Here is an 18375-nt window from a genome sequence, read left to right on the forward strand (position 1 = left end):
AGAATCCAGTCTAGCAAGTAATGGTTGTGCGATTTCAGGTTTGTCCGTGTGGGTTAGGCTGGTTAAACCAGACTATGCTCATGTTAAAAGAATGGTTGAGTCTCCACGATTCGCAACGCGCTTGCAGACACGGACAATAGGGAGGACCTTAATCTGCAACCCGTGGCCAGAAATTTCAAAGAATATCATCATGGGTTATCTACGCTCCGCTGCATGCCAATAATGCAAGCTCATGTCTCTAGCAGAGGGGGAGACCGCAATAAAGTATTACTGCAACTGGAAGCAAGGATGTTCCACCGTTTGGACACACTGAGTCCAAGAGGTCTAAATGAAGATTGGAAACTGAGTTGTTTCTTATAAGTATCCACAAATTACTGTCAATATCAGCTGAATCTATGATTTTCATTCTCCACAGCATTATTTTATGCACATTATCATCATGCTTGCAGCTAAAGGACTATATTTTGTGTCACTAGTGGACTGCTGAACATTTCCTAAAACGATATTCACTGTATAACCCCGTTCTTTTACTGTAACCATGTATTTTTTTTATAACTCTGTGCCCAAACATACTTGAAAACGAGAGGTATCTCTCAATGTATTACTTCCTGGTAAAACATTTTTTATACATAAATAAATAAAATATAACTAGTGACTAGGTTCTGCTAGATATGTTTTGGTGTTTACATGTTTATGCATTACATGGTCATCTTTTGTTGTGCCCGCCATATTAGGCATTGGTTCACTAATACTGTTTTATGTATCATGTTCATTGTTACAGGAATGTACTTTGTGAAATCAGTGGTCTGCCAAAATTATGAAGGTTTCTTCTACAGCGCTATAGACTTGGCTACCAGGTGCTGTTGGATATGTTTGGATTAATTTCTTATGAACTAATTTGCAGTGCAGGTGATTTGTACTCACAATTCCATACTTTGGACATTTATTATTGACTATATGGATCTCATTGATGGACTAATATAGGGCTCTGTTGTGGTTCATTTACTTACCTCTGTCACTTATTTATATTGATTGCCATTATTGTTTGTGATCAAGCTATTAACTACAACATCCCACAATTTTTTACTACTTCAATAGGGTGTTTATTATGTTCCCCTTTCACTTTATTCACTTTGTTGTAGTTTGCACTTATATATATCATTTATGTCTTGGTCACTGCTCTAGTATAGGGGATTTGTGTCATATTGATACATTGTTGCTGACCATATATTGCCTTAGAGGATTAGACATGAATACCTGGCTCCTGCTATGCGTAGTATAGATTAGCATATCGTGCATGCACAGTACTTCCAATATGGCCACTGGTATTAGACTAATTGGCTGGTTCCTTATCTGGCCTTTTGTTTAACTTGCTTCATGCTCCGTGTCCCCCCTGTATTGTTTTTCAAAGTCGGCAGTTGATTGTGTATTTCTAGTAGCAGCTGGACACATATCATCCTTTAGTACACCCCCACGGGATGTTTCTACAGTTTGCGCATGCACAACATATTTAAAATGGCCGCCGCACAATCCCATTGCATAGCAACATGTAAACATTGGGAAGTGCATGCTTAACATAGTAACAGTCGGTGCTCATGCGCTGGGGAGATCTGCTTCAAGATGGTCAACCACGTAGGTCAAAATGGCTGCTATTACACCACACAGGTCACTTGAGTGCAGGTATGGTTTTTTTGTGTTATGCAATCACCGATTGTTTGATAAATTACTTTCAGCTGGGCTTGGGGGTATATATGTTTCACTGGTTCATGCCTTCACTGCACCACCCTGAGAAAGGTTCCGTTCTGTTAACAGAAACGTCGGTATATTGTGCCTTGGTTTGCCTTATAATACAATCTTTTATACCTTTACAACTTGAGTGCTGTCTTGTGCAAACGGTATCGTATTTTTTATTTATTTATGGGACATGTACCTACATGCTGATGCTTACCTTTGGAGTGCCAGCTGCAACATTGGTTTATATATATACCTACACACAGTTGTGTGAAAAAGAAGGTACACCCTCTTTGAATTCTATGGTTTTACATATCAGAACATAATAACAATCATCTGTTCCTTAGCAGGTCTTACAATTAGGTAAATACAACCTCAGATGAACAACAACACATGACATATTACACTGTGTCATGATGTAACAAAAATAAAGTCAAAATGGAGAAGCTGTGTGTGAAAAACCAAGTACACCCTTACTGCTTCCATAGGAATAAAGATGCTAAGTAGCAGACAGGTGCTGCTAATCAAATGCCCTTGATTAATTGATCATCAGCAAGTGTGACCACCTCTATAAAAGCCGAAGTTTTAGCACTTTGCTGTTCTGGAGCATTAAGGTTTGTGTTAACACAATGCCAAGGAGGAAAGACATCAACAATGATCTTAGAGAAGCAATTGTTGCTGCTCATCAATCTGGGAATGTTTATAAGGCAATTTCCAAACAATTTAAAGTCCATCATTCTACAGTGAAAAAGATTGTTCAAAAGTGGAAAACATTCAAGACAGTTGCCAATCTTCCCAGGAGTGGACGTCCCAGCAAATTCACCCCAAGGTTAGACTGTGCAATGCTCAGAGAAATTGCAAAAAAACAAAGAGTTATATCAGACTCTATAGGCCTCAGTTAGCATGTTAAATGTTAAAGTTCATGACAATACAATTAGAAAAAGATTGAACAAGTATGGTTTGTTTGGAAGGGTTGCAAGGAGAAAGCCTCTTCTCTCTAAAAAGAACATGGCAGCACAGCTTAGGTTTGCAAAGTTGCATCTGAACAAACCACAAGACTTCTGGAACAGACGAGACCAAAGTGGAGATGTTTGGCCATAACAAACACAGCATATGTAATAGCCAAAGCATTATATTTAATATTCAAGGACTCCATTTCCACAGGCTCAGTACCACAAGAATGGCGTAAAGCAGATGTGGTGCCTATATTTAAAAAGGGAGCTAGATCACAACCGGGAAATTACAGACCTGTAAGCATGACTTCAATAGTGGGGAAACTACTTGAAGGTTTAATACGGGATAATATTCAGGAATACCTAATGGGAAACAAAATTATTAGTAATAGTCAGCATGGATTTATGAAGGATAGATCTTGCCAAACTAACCTTATTTGTTTCTTTGAGGAGGTAAGTAGGAATTTAGACCAGGGTAATGCAGTTGATGTGGTCTACTTAGATTTTGCAAAGGCTTTGATACGGTTTCACACAAGAGGTTGGTGTACAAAATAAAGAAAATTGGACTCAGTAATGATATATGCACCTGGATTGAAAACTGGTTAAAGGAAAGACAACAGAGGGTTGTCATAAATGGAACTTTTTCAGGTTGGGCTAAAGTTGTGAGTGGAGTACCTCAGGGATCGGTACTGGACCCCTGCATTTTAACTTGTTTATTAATGACCTTGAGGTTGGGATCGAGAGCAATGTCTCCATCTTTGCTGATGATACTATATTGTGTAAGGTAATAGAATCAGAGCAGGATGTAATTTCTCTTCAGAAGGACTTGGAGAGACTGGAAACGTGGGCAGGTAAATGGCAAATGAGGTTTAATACAGATAAATGTAAGGTTATGCATTTGGGATGCAAGAATAAAAAAGCGACTTACAAATTAAATGGAGATATATTGGGGGAATTCTTGATGGAGAAGGATTTAGGAGTGCTTGTAGAAAGCAGGCTTAGCAATAGTGCTCAAAGTCATGCAGTAGCTGCAAAGGCAAACAAGATCTTATCTTGCATCAAACGGGCAATGGATTGAAGGGAAGTAAACATAATTATGCCCCTTTACAAAGCATTAGTAAGACCACACCTTGAATATGGAGCACAATTTTGGGCACCAATCCTAAGAAATGACATTATGGAACTAGAGAGAGTGCAGAGAAGAGCCACCAAATTAATAAAGGGGATGGACAATCTAACTTATGAGGAGAGGCTAGCTAAATTAGATTTATTTACATTAGAAAAGAGGCGTCTAAGAGGGGATAAGATAAGATAACTATATATAAATATATTCGGGGACAATACAAGGAGCTTTCAAAAGAACTATTCATCCCACGGGCAGTACAAAGGACTCAGGACCACCCCTTAAGGTTGGAGGAAAGGAGATTTCACCAGCAACAAAGGAAAGGGTTCTTTACAGTAAGGGCAGTTAAAATGTGGAATTCATTACCCATGGAGACTGTGATGGCAGATACAATAGATTTGTTCAAAAAAAGGTTGGACATCTTTTTAGATGGGAAAGGTATACAGGGATATACCAAACAAGTATACATGGGAAGGATGTTGATCCAGGGATTAATCCGATTGCCAATTCTTGGAGTCAGGAAGGAATTTATTTTTCCCCTTATGAGATATCATTGGATGATATTACACTGGGTTTTTTTGTTTGCCTTCCTCTGGATCAAAAAGTAAGTATAGATACAGGATAAAGTATCTGTTGTCTAAATTTAGCATAGGTTGAACTTGATGGACCTACGTCTTTTTTCAACGTCATCTACTATGTTACTCTATCAGCACAAACATCTCATGCCAACTGTCAAGCACGGTGGTGGAGGGGTGATGATTTGGGCTTGTTTTGCAGCCACAGGACCTGGAAACCTTGCAGTCATTGAGTCGACCATGAACTCCTCTGTATACCAAAGTATTCTAGAGTCAAATGTGAGGCCATCTGTCCGACAGCTAAAGCTTGGCCGAAATTGGGTCATGCAACAGGACAATGATCCCAAGCACACCAGCAAATCTACAACAGAAAGGCTGAAAAAGAAAAGAATCAAGGTGTTGCAATGGACCAGTCAAAGTCCAGACCTCAACCCGATTGAAATGCTGTGACTGGACCTTAAGAGAGCTGTGTATAAACAAATGCCCACAAACCTCAATGAACTGAAGCAACGTTGTAAAGAAGAGTGGGCCAAAATTCCTCCACAACGATGTGAGAGACTGATTAAGTCATACAGAAAACAATTACTTCAAGTTATTGCTGTTAAAGGTGGTTCTACAAGCTATTGAATCATAAGGTGTACTTAGTTTTTCACACATGGCTTCTCCATTTTGGCTTTATTTTTGTTAAATAAATCATGACACAGGGTAATATGTCATGTGTTGTTGTTCATCTGAGGTTGTATTTACCTAATTTTTAGACCTGCTAAGGAACAGATGATTGCTATTATGTCCTGATATGTAAAACCATGGAATTCAAAGAGGATGTACTTTCTTTTACACACAGCTGTATATGTGTATCTGTATAAAGTACATTTAAAAACACCTCCACATGGAACAGTAATTTATCAATTGAAATACAGAACATTAAAAAGCTATGAGATATGCACTCACAATATAGTCTTTCTTTTTGCGCTTACTTTATAAAGATACACATTTTCATTGGATGGTGAAAGCACCCCTGCAGTGAGCAGCAGCCCCCTAACCAGGCAACATCATTCAGCAGCTTGGAGTTTTAAAACCTTTTAATAACTTTTGCATTTAACTGGTGCACTATAATTTCTCATCTTTATTACTACACCCATCTGATATCATCAATTTATTCCTCCTTTTTTTTTTGTATCTGTTATTTTGATTTGTGGAATTTAATTAAATTTTAAATGTATATTTCTTTCCTATTATACTCACTCATATGTCATTTTTTCAGTATTATTTAAAAATTAACACTACTAAATACAAATATTTTGCTAATTATAATGTTTCCATTGTTTGGTGTGATATTTATATACAAGCGGTCCTTGCTATCCGTCGTTTCACTTTACGACGGGTGGCATGTCCGACGCTTTACAATGCCATTCTATGGGGCCGTTTTCCGACGCCTGAATGCCTTATCCAACGCTCACCACCACTGATTAACATGGGACTCACTTTACAACACTTTCACTATCCAAAGCTACTTTCCAGAACGAATTCCATTGGATAACCAAGGACCGCACGTGTGTGTATATATACTGTATTAGCACAATTAGCTTATCGGAGATCTGGAGATCGTTTCCAAACCTATTTCTGATTTCTTTTAGCATATCTTTGTCATATCCAAACTCTCCTCCCACAGGGCGAGGGAGATTCACAATGTCGACATGAGTGGCTACCAGGAGAACCCGCAGGAGATTCTTCAGCTTCCCTCCATAGGCTATCGGCTCCTCCACAGGAACATACACACACACACACACACACACACACACACACACACACACACACCAAAGTGTGCTAGTTTTCGGACTCCACCTCTGAATTAATAATAAAATAAATGAGGCAGCCATTCAAATAATTATGATGGCAGTGAAATCACACTGACATACTATTAAGAAAACACTAAAGAGGACAATCTATATTTAAATAATCCTTTCAGTAGCAACAGTTGTTCATAAGATCAGCTGCTGTCTAACAAACTTAATTAACCACAAAGTCATTTCCAAGGACTGAGTCTATGAGTGAAAGAGCTTCAAGTATAGCAACTAGCCACCAGTTAATCAAAATGCTAATGCAGTACAAATTAAAGTTGTGATTAACATTTCATAGTAGATGCTCAAGTGAACTGATACACCAAATGGGTTAAGCATTAATCCTTTTACCCAGTCCCATTCAGGAAAAGATCTACCATGGGTGGGAAAAGATATGTATGTGTGTGTGTGTGTATATATATATGTATATATGTATATATGTATGTATGTATGTATGTATGTATGTATGTATATATGTATATATGTATGTATGTATGTATGTATGTATATATATATATATATATATATAGTGGAGATTTTTTAGTCACCGTTTTCACCCACCATAACCTAAATAATGTGTGATGAAGACCTACCCAAAGTCTCAATTTGCAAAGCCGATACAACCAACCTCGCACTGATGATAACCAAAAGGTTGAAACAGTCTGAGTGAGTTTACTGGCTTTGCATCTCATCCCAGGCTATGTTTAAAAGCTGTGTTTAAAACAGCGAGCATTGACTTAAGGGCTCCATGTAATAATGGACTTGAGACAAAAGGTGGCACTGTGTACTCATTTGCATGTCATTTCCCAGAATCCATTGCTGCAGTGGAAGCCCTGTATTTTAGGTGGTAATGGCGAAAAGCAGGGTAGCAGACCTGTCTAAGACATGTGAATGTGTTCACAAGTAATATCTATATATATCTATATATATACACAGATGTATATATAAAATAAAAAACAAATATTCGATACTGTTCTGTGGTACAGCTACACGGTATAGAGAACACACACACACACACTCACACTCACACTCACACAAAAAACTACAGTGGCACTCCACAGAATTAGCATATATTAGCCTGGGTGGAAAATGTAAGGTATCAGTAGATAAAGCAAATGGAGATACAGACCACACCAGGGCTTGCAAAAAAAAAAAAAAAAAAAAAAAAAAAAAAAAGATTTAAAACTGCAAATGTGTCTGCTACCACCTGAGCCTTTTTCTAGACGTCTTGAGAAAGGCTCAGGTGGGAGCCGAAATGTTGACGGTTTATAATAAAGGTTTTCTTTCTTGCAAGCCCTGGTGTGTCCGTTTCTCCATTCGCTATATATAATTTAATTCTCCATGTTTTGGCTCCAAACGGAGTCTTGATAAAGAGCTGTAACGTTGAGAATATATATTCACCTGTTACACATTACAGTGCCGGTCCGATTTCCCCTATCATTGTGCTGCTTTGCTGACACTTGGACGGTATGCAACAAAAAAGACCTCTACATTCTACCACGTGAGCGCTCCATAAATGTGTGTGTTTAAAAGCATTGATGTTTCAGTCAGTAACTTAATATCAACAAAATGTATACAATGCTCCGTTAAATTAGCAACAAAAATTATGTGTTCATGAGAGTTTGCAGGATCTGCAGTGGCTTTTTATTCCTCTTTAAGTTGTGTGATAAACACCTCATTCTAACACAGAACATTACCATCATGCTGCTACTTACTAATCATCACTTCAACAGTAACAGTATCATTGAACATTAACATTTGTTGCCTTTTTTAACAAACAGTTTCTTTTCTTCCAGTGGACACATTATACCCTCCTGTATTCCTTGCTACTAAAAGGGAACTTCCACCAACTCTCCATTGACCAGAGTTCAGCACCAGGTCAGCAGGGGGTGAGGGAGAAGGGGATTAATGTAGGCCTGAGTTCTCCTTAAATTCAAGGAACTTTAACCTCAGTTCACAAACCGTAACTAATATACAAAACAAATACTGGTAACAAAAACCATGCCTAACTTTACAAGCATGTATAAAACAAATAATACAATACATTTTGTATGTTCTTTGCAACTATTTCCCTGACTAGTATAATTATGTTTTTGTTGTTCACATTGCGTCTTCCTAATTTAATGACTATGGTATTGGAGTTATTGTAGTACAATAGCAGTGTCTGACAACCTATCCTGGTATTACAGAGCATTCGATTGGAAACATTTTTCACACTCCCTTAGGGAGTATATAAACACTCAAGCAAAATTTGAGCCATTTCCGAGTCAGGCAAATTCACCTGTAGCTTAACACAATGCATTTATCACTAGTGTTTAACTGGTTCGCATAAATCACTACATCTTGACAATATGTTTCTGGAGCCTACAATTCCTTAAAAAAAAAAAAAAAAAAAAAAACAGTCAAGCCTAGTTATATTATATCTTTCTGGTGAAAAAGAATAAAGTATTTTATAAACATTTTAGTAACTTGACAAAAAAAACAATTTTTGCAATTGATCAACTATCCATGCCAAAACCAGAATAATCTAAACCAGCGGTGCACAACTCTACTCCTCAAGCGCTCTCCCCCCTCACTCCCCCAACAGGTCAGGTTTTCAGGATGTCCCAGCTTCAGCAGAGGTGGTCCAATCAGAAGCCCAGTCTTCGACTGAGCCTTGAGGAGTGGAGTTGAGCACCCCTGATCTAAACATACAGGTGCACTCTGATTACATATTGATTAACATTTGTCAGATTTTTACATTCTCATTGAACAAAAAGATCCCTCAAGTCAACGGAAATGAGAATATTTCCTACCACATGTAACTGAAGAGTTTTCACATTCTGGCCAGAATGAAGATAATTATTCATGAGATTGGATAAATAATCTGATTTTGGAAGATTGTAATTTTAATCTGTCCGACCATAGCTGTTCAATTACTGTATGTTAAAAGTTATTTAAAAAAAAAAAAAACTAAGAACATAAACAGTTTATTATGTCACAGTCTGTCTAATGTCCATTTTATACACAGTACTGAAGAAACAGCACGCACATGTTCCTGTTTTAAATGATCAGATTATTGTTGATGCTTTTAAACCCCTGTGGATACTAGACTGGCAGATTGGGGTAAATGGGCTCTTGCTCTGGAAAAAAATACCTTAGCTTAACTTGCATCCGTTAGTAGAGCAGAGTAGGTGCGTCTACTTTTATTCCAAGGATACCGTAACCGTATTGTTCACCAAAATGAAGGCGAGGACTCCAACAGATTTCAAGTGTACATTTTTAAAAGGCCCACCATTGTGTTTTCTTGCAAAGTACATTAATTATACCAATGTAAGTATACAGTTATAGATGGCTATAACACATGAGTGCAGTAATGATGGGGTTTACTGTTCCAGAAGTGTAAGTCAAATTAGAGGCTTACAGTATACCTGCAGAAGCTAAAAAACAGCTTTCTAGGCAATCAACCGGGAATTTCCAGATTTTGGATTAAATCAACATGTTTTCATGCTGCCTAACCATTCCACTGATGAAGCAGAATACAGTGCTTTGTGTAGTAATGTGGTTTATGATTTGCCAGCACGTAAAAGGCTAGGAACATTTACCCTAAAATGCACATATATTTTATTAGAAAAATGATTCCCTTATATATAACTTGGCTTCCCTCTAACTTAAGGTTGTTTGTGTCTTTCATTTCAATTAGAAAAAAAGGTGTTCATATACTGTTAGTTGCATGGTGTTTAAGTAATTTTATTGGCCTCATGATTTATGATTAAATGGCGTTATGATTTTTTTTTTATTGGCCAAACATAAATATCCTTCATGGACCCCGTTAAACATTGTTAACATGTTATGTATAAATATGTCTCTTTTTCGTCTACACATCTTCTGTGCCGCTTGTAAGCAGAATAGATGTTTGCTGTTAAGAATGCTTACCTATTTACTAGACTTAAAGCAGGAAATCCCCCCCCACCCCCAAAGAAACAAAATAGATTGTAGTTTGTTTGTATTGTGTTAATTTAGTTCTCGTTTTCCTTATACGTTCATTTTTGCCATGTTTTCACCCGTTTATTATTTTAGTAGTATCAGCTGTTACCGTGGCAACCTGTGTTGTGTCAATGTATTTGAATGGCAGGGGCCATTATAACATAGTGGAGGGAGATTTTCACAAATTACATCTCTAGAATATAAAAAGGATGGCACTGCTAAATACAGCAGAAAAAAATATAACTGGTTCCTTTTGTAAAAGAATAAATATTCAGCAAAATAGACTAGTTCTGCAAAAGGGTGATCATCTTTCTTCCCCTTCTGGTTCTCTGATAACAAGGGAACAGGCAAAGGACAGAGGAAACACTTGATACACACACACACACAGACACACACATTCAGACTCGTCAACTTTCCAACTATATTGTTAATATGTTTACAAAGGTTTATGATTTAAGTGGAACTTAAAGAGGAAATCCAAGCCGTTTAATTAATTTATTTTTAATACACAATTGAAGCATGGGGTCTACGGAGCTGAACACCATTCATTTCAGCTCCGGGGACCCCTGCTTCCGGAAGGGCTTACTCCATAGGGGGTGCCAGATTCATATTACAGTATGGCTGCTTCTCAAAACTTCTAGGAGCAGCGGGCCAATAAGAAGACGTGATGTCACCTGGTGCATCTTCCTATTGGCCCATGTGAAGGGGAAGCTTAAAACTGCAGAGATACCGGCACTCCATTAGGAGGTATCTCCGGAAGCAGGGGGTTTCCGGAGCTGAAATTAACGGGGTTGAGCTCCCGAGACCCCCTGCTTCAAACCTGTTAAAAAATTACAATAAAAAAAAAACGCTTGGATTGTTCCTTTAATAGAAGACCAAAAAAGATCCAGTTACAACACACGTAAATGAAATCACACGAGCAAGTACTGCTGTGTGTGTCATATTTGCAGGAGATTGGCAGCACATCATGTTTAGATAAAGATGAAACAGCATTTGTGCAACTTCGCTTTCCTTTTTTTCCAACTAACATGAATATATGAATTTAACTTGAAGGTTGAAAAGTAAAAATGATGATACCTGGCATACTCTGATAGCTTGGTCCAACACTGTTTTGGTATCTGTACCATAATCAGGACACGGTAACATGGCCCTACTAAAATGGGCTTGCAATAGCAGATGTGTCTTAGTGTGTGCATTATCCAACGAATGAGGATTAACTTCAATGGGAAGATGCTTGGCCAGCTCACTGTTCAATTGGTCCTCATTGTGCCTCACTGGGAGATCTGTGTATTCTTCAGCATCCTAAAAAAAAGAAAGAAAAGGTTTGTTTTAGCTGTAAAAAAAAAAATTCTTGAAGAGCACTGACAAATTCAAGAGATTGTGTTGCGTAATCAATATGATGCAGGTGAAACAATTGGTTTACGTATAAATATGCGTATTGGCATACCAAATTCCGCACTGATGACAACTCGCTTCACCATGTTTCCTACATTTATTATTAACAAAGGTACATCATTATGCATTTACAGTATACTTAAAAATAAATATTCAGCTTTCATGCACGGTCTCCAAAAACACGAGAAACAATTTGTTTTCTTGCATCAATCTGTGGAGGAGACAAGAAACAAAGAAGGGTCTCTGTTTTATTACTTATGTGGCCACAGACATGGTGAGATACACAAGTGTGCGCTACCCTGCTGCAGGACCTCCTACATAGTTATTGACTGTGATTAGATTAACTATACAGGACTGCACACTTGATGGGGCAGGAGTAGGCTATCAAGTCAAACAGAGCCCAGTGCTTTTATCTGGTTATCTAGGCAAAGTCCTCATACTTGGACTACATTTATTAACTCTTTCAGTACCACGAACCCTCCGACACTAGCAGTCATGTGACCGCTCTCCTGTGCGATCACATGAACGCTTCCGGTGACCGGAGAGGAAGGGGATGATCCTTCCCTCCAGTTTAGTTCATGGTCGGCGACGATTGCACATCCCCCCTCGAAAACAGGCAAAGGGCCATAATGTACAGCGTATGTCATAAGGACACTGAAAACAAAGTCAAATATCTTCGCACTCCTGACAGCACCATAGTATGGTAAACCAGGCTGTCACACGTACAACACATTTGTATTTGTTGCACGATTGCCGGCCTACACCACTGCTTCTTTACTTTACCAATCAAGGCTATGATATCCTAAGAAAAATGGCACATTCTCAATCAAAACGTATTTCCAAGATGGGATGCTCTACGCCTACGGTCTATTCTTCTACATATTTTAATCAGTTGTGCTTTATAAAACAAATACTTGAAATATGATCAAATAATTGAACTCAAGTTAAAAAACTAAGCATTATAACATGAAAATAGCAACAACAACAAAGAGAAGAAAAACCCCCACAAGAACGAGGTTAGTGTTCTCAAGGTGGATATCACAAAGGAAAATCTTTGGACAACCTATATCAGAGGTGGGCAACTCCAGTCCTCAAGACTCCCCCAACAGGTCAGGTTTTCAGGATATCACTGCTTCAGCACAGGTGGCTCAACCTGTGCCAGAGCAGGGATATCCTTAAAACCTTACCTGTTGGTGGCTCTTGAGGACTGGAGTTGCCCACCACTGACCTATACCCAGCTGATTTAACATGGTCTTTTTCAGTTTCTTTCCAATACAGTCTCGGAACAAAGTCACCTGGAAGAGTGAGAATCATAGGGAACGATATGCTGAGAATGCAAGTTTGTAAAAGACAGAAGAAGATTAGGCATACCTATAGCAGACAGAAAAAAGGTAATTCGCAAAACTGCGTCAGTGCCCCGATCAACACTATTGCAGTTCAATGACTAACACCCCCAAAAAGAGAGACAGATAAGAACGTGTTAGAAACTGAAAAATAATATAGGAAGCATATAAGATAAAGAAAGTTTGTTGTCACTAGAAAGAGAAAAACACATATATATATCTATAAAAATGAAAACATTGTTTGTTTGCGGAAAACGTATATTTGCTGTGCCTCTGGGCAATCTGATTGGTCCGTCGGTCTGTCACTCAGCCTCTGGACAATCTGATTGGTCCGTGGCCCGCCCCCGCCCGACTCTCATTGGCCTGCGTGGTTCTATGACCTCACATACCCAACTGCCATAGCAACGCCTCCATCTGATGCTTCCCCTGTTTGTGATACCACTGCACTGGATCCCCTCTCTCCCCCAGACACTACAGGATCCAATCCCATCTCTGCTACCGTCAGGTCTGGACCAGACCTCCCTGCTGTGAGTAGCGATCCCAGGGAGGGGAAGTGTGATCCCGCTGCTGACCTGACCATTCCCAGCGCTGCTTCCATTCCTCCCACTAGTGTCTGTGGGGAGGGGCGAGCAGCAGCGGAGCTCTCGAGCTCCCCACTCCTCCAAAGCGCAAACGTGGCCGGCCCTCAAAATCGCAATCCCTGCCCAAGAAGGGCTCCAGTCCGACACTGCGTAATGACCGAGGGGATAGCTCCCTGGATGAGTCCCCTAGCCCCCAAATCACAAGGCCCCCTCCCCGGCGGAAGAAGAGGGGGTCCCAGTCTACAGCTGTCCCCCTTACTGACACAGACTCCTCCCCTGGGGCAGGAAGTGGGCTAGGACACGGCTTCAGTCCTATGGCCAAGAGATGCCACTTCTACCTACTTCAAACTCTACTCTGGCTCCCAACCCCCACCGAGGGCGCTCCCCCCGCCCTGCCCCCCGCCACGAATACCACTCGCCAAACGGCGTAGGCCTCTCAGCGGTAGCTCTGCCAGCCGCCTCTCCTCCTCTCCCCACGACAGCTCCAGCGAGAGGCAGGAAAAGGGAGCAGGAAACGTCAGTGTCACTCCGCAGAGACCGTTCTAAGGAGCACATTCACAGCCACACCAGCCAGTAACACACGCTCCTCCCACCCCCCAACGCTCCCCAATACTCACAGCAGCCACAGAGCCAGGAAGGCCAAAACGTGAGGAGTGTGCACTCAAATCAGAGCTGGCTGTATTTAACCCCATGGGGAGAGCCCCCCTCACAGACTGGAGGGAGCCAGAGACTCCAACTGACTGCACTGTGTGTGTGTGTGTGTGTGTGTGTGTGTGTTTGTGTGTGTGTGTGTGTGAAGCGGAGAAAGAGACGGGGGAGCGGAGAAAGAGCGGAGAAAGAGACGGGGGGAGCGGAGAAAGAGATGGGGGGAGCGGAGAAAGACGGGGGAGCAGGAAATTTTAATCCCGGGCAACGCCGGGTCTCTCAGCTAGTATATATATATATATATATATATATATATATATATATATATATATATATATATATATATATCTATATATATCTATATATATATAAAACAAAAAAAGACAAAAGAAAAAGTAGAGAAAGGAAGTTATGAAAGACAGAAGGAGAAGATGTTTGAGAGACAAAAAGAGAGGCATAAAGAGATGCAAGGGTCTGTAAACTAATGAAAATTAGCGTAATTGTGCAAAAGAGAGATAGCAATTGTGTGACTTCTTGTTGTGTTGGATAACTGACCAATTACTGCCCCCAGTGCCAAGACAAAACACAATCAATCAAGCAAGCTTGAGATCTGTAACTCCAACTTCAAAGGCTATTTAGTGGCAGAATTCCCAAATGATCACTGTATAAATGTCCCCACAGGATGACTTGAGTAATATTTAGCAAGCGGTGCTAACATTTAAGACGATTCAAAACGATTGGTCTTAACATTGCTTATCAAGTATGGGCCGCACTTTTTCTTACTTCTGCAAGTTGCATATTTTTTTATTTGTACGCAATTCTGAGTTGTGATGTTATAGTAAAAAGTATGTACTCCATGTGGGAAGTATGGTTCACTTTATATCTACAATAGGGTGTACAGTTATATTAAACGAGGTTTAATTAAATTCACTTGTCTAAAATTCCAATTTTATTAATTCTATAAATTGATTTGAAAAATATATTTGTCTTTGAAACGGGGGAAGGACATGGTGTCCCAAGTCAAGTTTTATAGGGCTGCAATTAGTGACTTTTGGCTATCGTGCGAGTGGACTCATTCAAATACCTAGGGTCTATTATTGATAGCCAAAGCATAGCAGCTACGAACGACATCAAAAGCCGCATTGGCAGCGCCACTGCAGCATTCGCCTCCATAAAGAAATGCTTGTGGAACCAACAGGACGTGACAAATGTAACAAAAATGCGATTTTTTTTTTAACGCCTCAATACGCACCATTTTACTGTATGGCTCAGAAACAAGGACACTACTCAAAAGCGATATGAACCTACTCGAACGATTCCAACTAAGATGTCTACGTAACATACTCCAAATTACACTACGAGACCGATGGAAAAATGAAGATGTACGGTTAGCCTGTCAAAAGCAATCCACAATCGGCCAGTACATTAAGCGACAAAGACTTAGGTGGTTTGGCCACGTCTGCCGTATGGACATCACCAGCCTACCACACCAGTGCCTCAACACTACACGACCCATAGGCTTGAAAGTGGACCGAAATGCTCCAAAGAAAACGTGGTCGAACCAGGTGGCGCAGGATTTCAAACCATTCCACAGTAGCCGAAGCCCAAAAAGCCGCCCTAAATCGAGATCAATGGCGCAGAATCACTAGAGACGTATTGAACATCCTGCCACTGGCCTCCACAACGCATCGCTCCTTACCTTATAAAAGATGAAGCAATGTCGTTTACGGAGTATAATCCAAAATAATCCAATGAAATAAACATAATTACCTTTAAAGGAGCAGCAATCCACAGTGTTTTCTTTTTACATTTTCTTTTATATACAGGATTGAAGTGGGGGTCTCCGGAACTCAGCCCGTTAATTTCAGCTATGGGGACACACTGCTTCCAGGGATACTTACCTCCGATGGGGGTGCCGGTATCTCCTGCAGTTTAAAGCTTCAGCGTCACATGGGCCAATAGGAAGTCGCACCGGATGACGTCACAGCTTCCTATTGGCCTGCAGGGCCCGGGAGCTTTAAAAATCAGCCATAATGTGAAATCTGGAGAGGCTACCAGCAGCCACTATGGAGGTATGCATCTCCAGACTCATGGGGTCCCCAGAGCTGAAGTTAGTGGGGTTCAGCTCCAGAGACCCCCTGCTTCAATCCTCTATAAAAATAAAATTAAAAAATAAATATACAGCATGGATTGCTTGGACTATCATCTTAAAAATAATTACATTATTTTGGGGGGGTTTCTGAGAGCTTGCTGGGTATCTGTTTTTTTTTTTAAATAATTACAGCAAACTGATATGCAAAGTGTTTGCAAACTGCCAAGAATTGATGGTTTAAAGCAACAATCCCCCCTCACTAACCCACATTTAAAACAATGTTTTTACAGAATTGGAAGCGTGGTTCCCCAGAGCTCAACCCCGCTATTTTCAGCTCAAAAAAAACTCTCTCCGGTTCCCAAAAATACTTATCAGTGAAGTTATCAGTATAACTTTGTGAGGATTTAAATGGTAACGTGGCACAAAACGAAATAAACAGTTTAATAAGCAATACTCTGAATCCAGTTTTCCCGTTCCACTCACCCTAGTAATTCAATTCTGATCTTTGCACAAACATTTTGCTTTTATTTTACAATGCAGTTTAGAAAAGCTAAATACAACAGAAAGGTATCTGCACACGTGATACTGTGGCTCACTATACAGATTCTCACATAGCCCCAATTAGCAGAAAGGGCTTTTCTTCCTTTCAGAATATGTTCCTAAAATCAAGCACCTTGTTGTCGTCTTAATTTCCTGTGTGCGATTGTGAAGTGTAAATAAACGGTTTAATTTTCTTATCTGCATCAAGTCAGTGATTAAAGGAAATTGGGAATGGCTAGTGAAGCTTTGATTCCACTAGGAGCAGAGATGAATGGAGGGCAGCAGGGTCAGCAGAGTCTATTATATTGTTCTGCGAGATGTTTGGTGCGACTGCCCTGTCCTTGTTTGTTCAGTGGAGGCTGGACAGACTACTAACTGCAAATATGTTCCTCTGATTTGACCAGCCATTCTAGAATAAAGATGCCTCCTGGTTGCAAATGTGAAATGACAGTGATTGACAAACATACGATGAAGTCTGCTTGTAACCCCCTGCTACTGTTTTCAGATTGCAGCAGAAAAGACAGAATAAAGAAACATTCTTCATAATCACATCAAATGGGCCCTGCTGTTCACTCAATATTTTTCATTTTCGTTTCCCTTTTCATTACAAACCACAATCTGTTCTGCAAATGCCATGGATTGAATTTTCTGAGCACATTTTTGCCTGTGTGCTTATTTTATGGGGTTCATAAAAAAGGAACAGAATATGTTGCTTATGTATAAATACATCACTTTTAAAAAACGGCTATGAAAAATTGTCATATGATCACTCATGTTTGTGTGTCTCTTAGCATCTTGATAACAAACACAATGCAAGCAACACGAAGAAAAATGTTTTCAGTAAGCATGTGTCATATGGTGTACAACCAGCATTATACACCATAAGGTGTTACATTTCTTCATGTTGATGCACGCAATTCAAAGTCCAACCTGGCCCATCTAAATATTTAAACATGCACATAGCTTTCCATGATATATATGATGGTTACGTCCTAGCACACATACAGTACGTCAGGCAAATTTTTCATCAACATTGAAATTATGTTCGCTTGCATATATTTACAAACGTGCTCATCATTTCAAGTGGTATTTTCTGAACAATTAAAACAGTGTATACCTATGTAAAGTGTAATCTCTTAATTTCCTGAAAGACAACTGATATAACCAAAGGTATAAAAAGCAAGAGAATTTTGGAGCACGCAGAACTATTGGTCACTGGGAATTGTACCCGGCTCTCCTGATTCAAACTCAGTGTCTTTTACTCATTGAGCCACTTCTTCTCCCTCAATTGCTCAAAGCAACTACAGCTGCCCCAAAAAATTACCGATACAATTATTTCCTGTTATCCAACAAAATAAGAACACTGCACATCATTCAAAAATGCAAGCAACTCAGATTGCTGCTTTAACAAACTGTGTGAACGTTGTTAGTGTATTAAACCAGATTGTCAGCTGAAAATCTTTTATTGGAATGCTTACACAAATACAGCCAGAATTAGTCAACACCAACTCCTTACACTGTATTGCACAGTTACTACTGTATCTTCCTTGCAAGTGATCGGTTTCCACGGTGCTATAATTGAAAGTTTAC

At 39.7% G+C, this 18375-nt stretch overlaps 1 protein-coding gene across 2 annotated transcripts in view; it reads right to left on the reverse strand.

The window, feature by feature from the left end:
- ASCC3 (activating signal cointegrator 1 complex subunit 3) overlaps window positions 1–18375 on the reverse strand; it is an 806286-nt gene that overhangs the window by 55503 nt on the left and 732408 nt on the right. For both annotated transcript variants that reach the window (XM_075597525.1, XM_075597526.1), the window contains one exon: window positions 11267–11491. In XM_075597525.1, the coding sequence (XP_075453640.1) occupies window positions 11267–11491 (225 nt within the window). The remainder of the gene's footprint in view (window positions 1–11266; window positions 11492–18375) is intronic.

This window comes from Ascaphus truei, chromosome 4, assembly GCF_040206685.1.
Source record: "Ascaphus truei isolate aAscTru1 chromosome 4, aAscTru1.hap1, whole genome shotgun sequence".
In the NCBI taxonomy this organism is placed as follows: domain Eukaryota; kingdom Metazoa; phylum Chordata; class Amphibia; order Anura; family Ascaphidae; genus Ascaphus; species Ascaphus truei.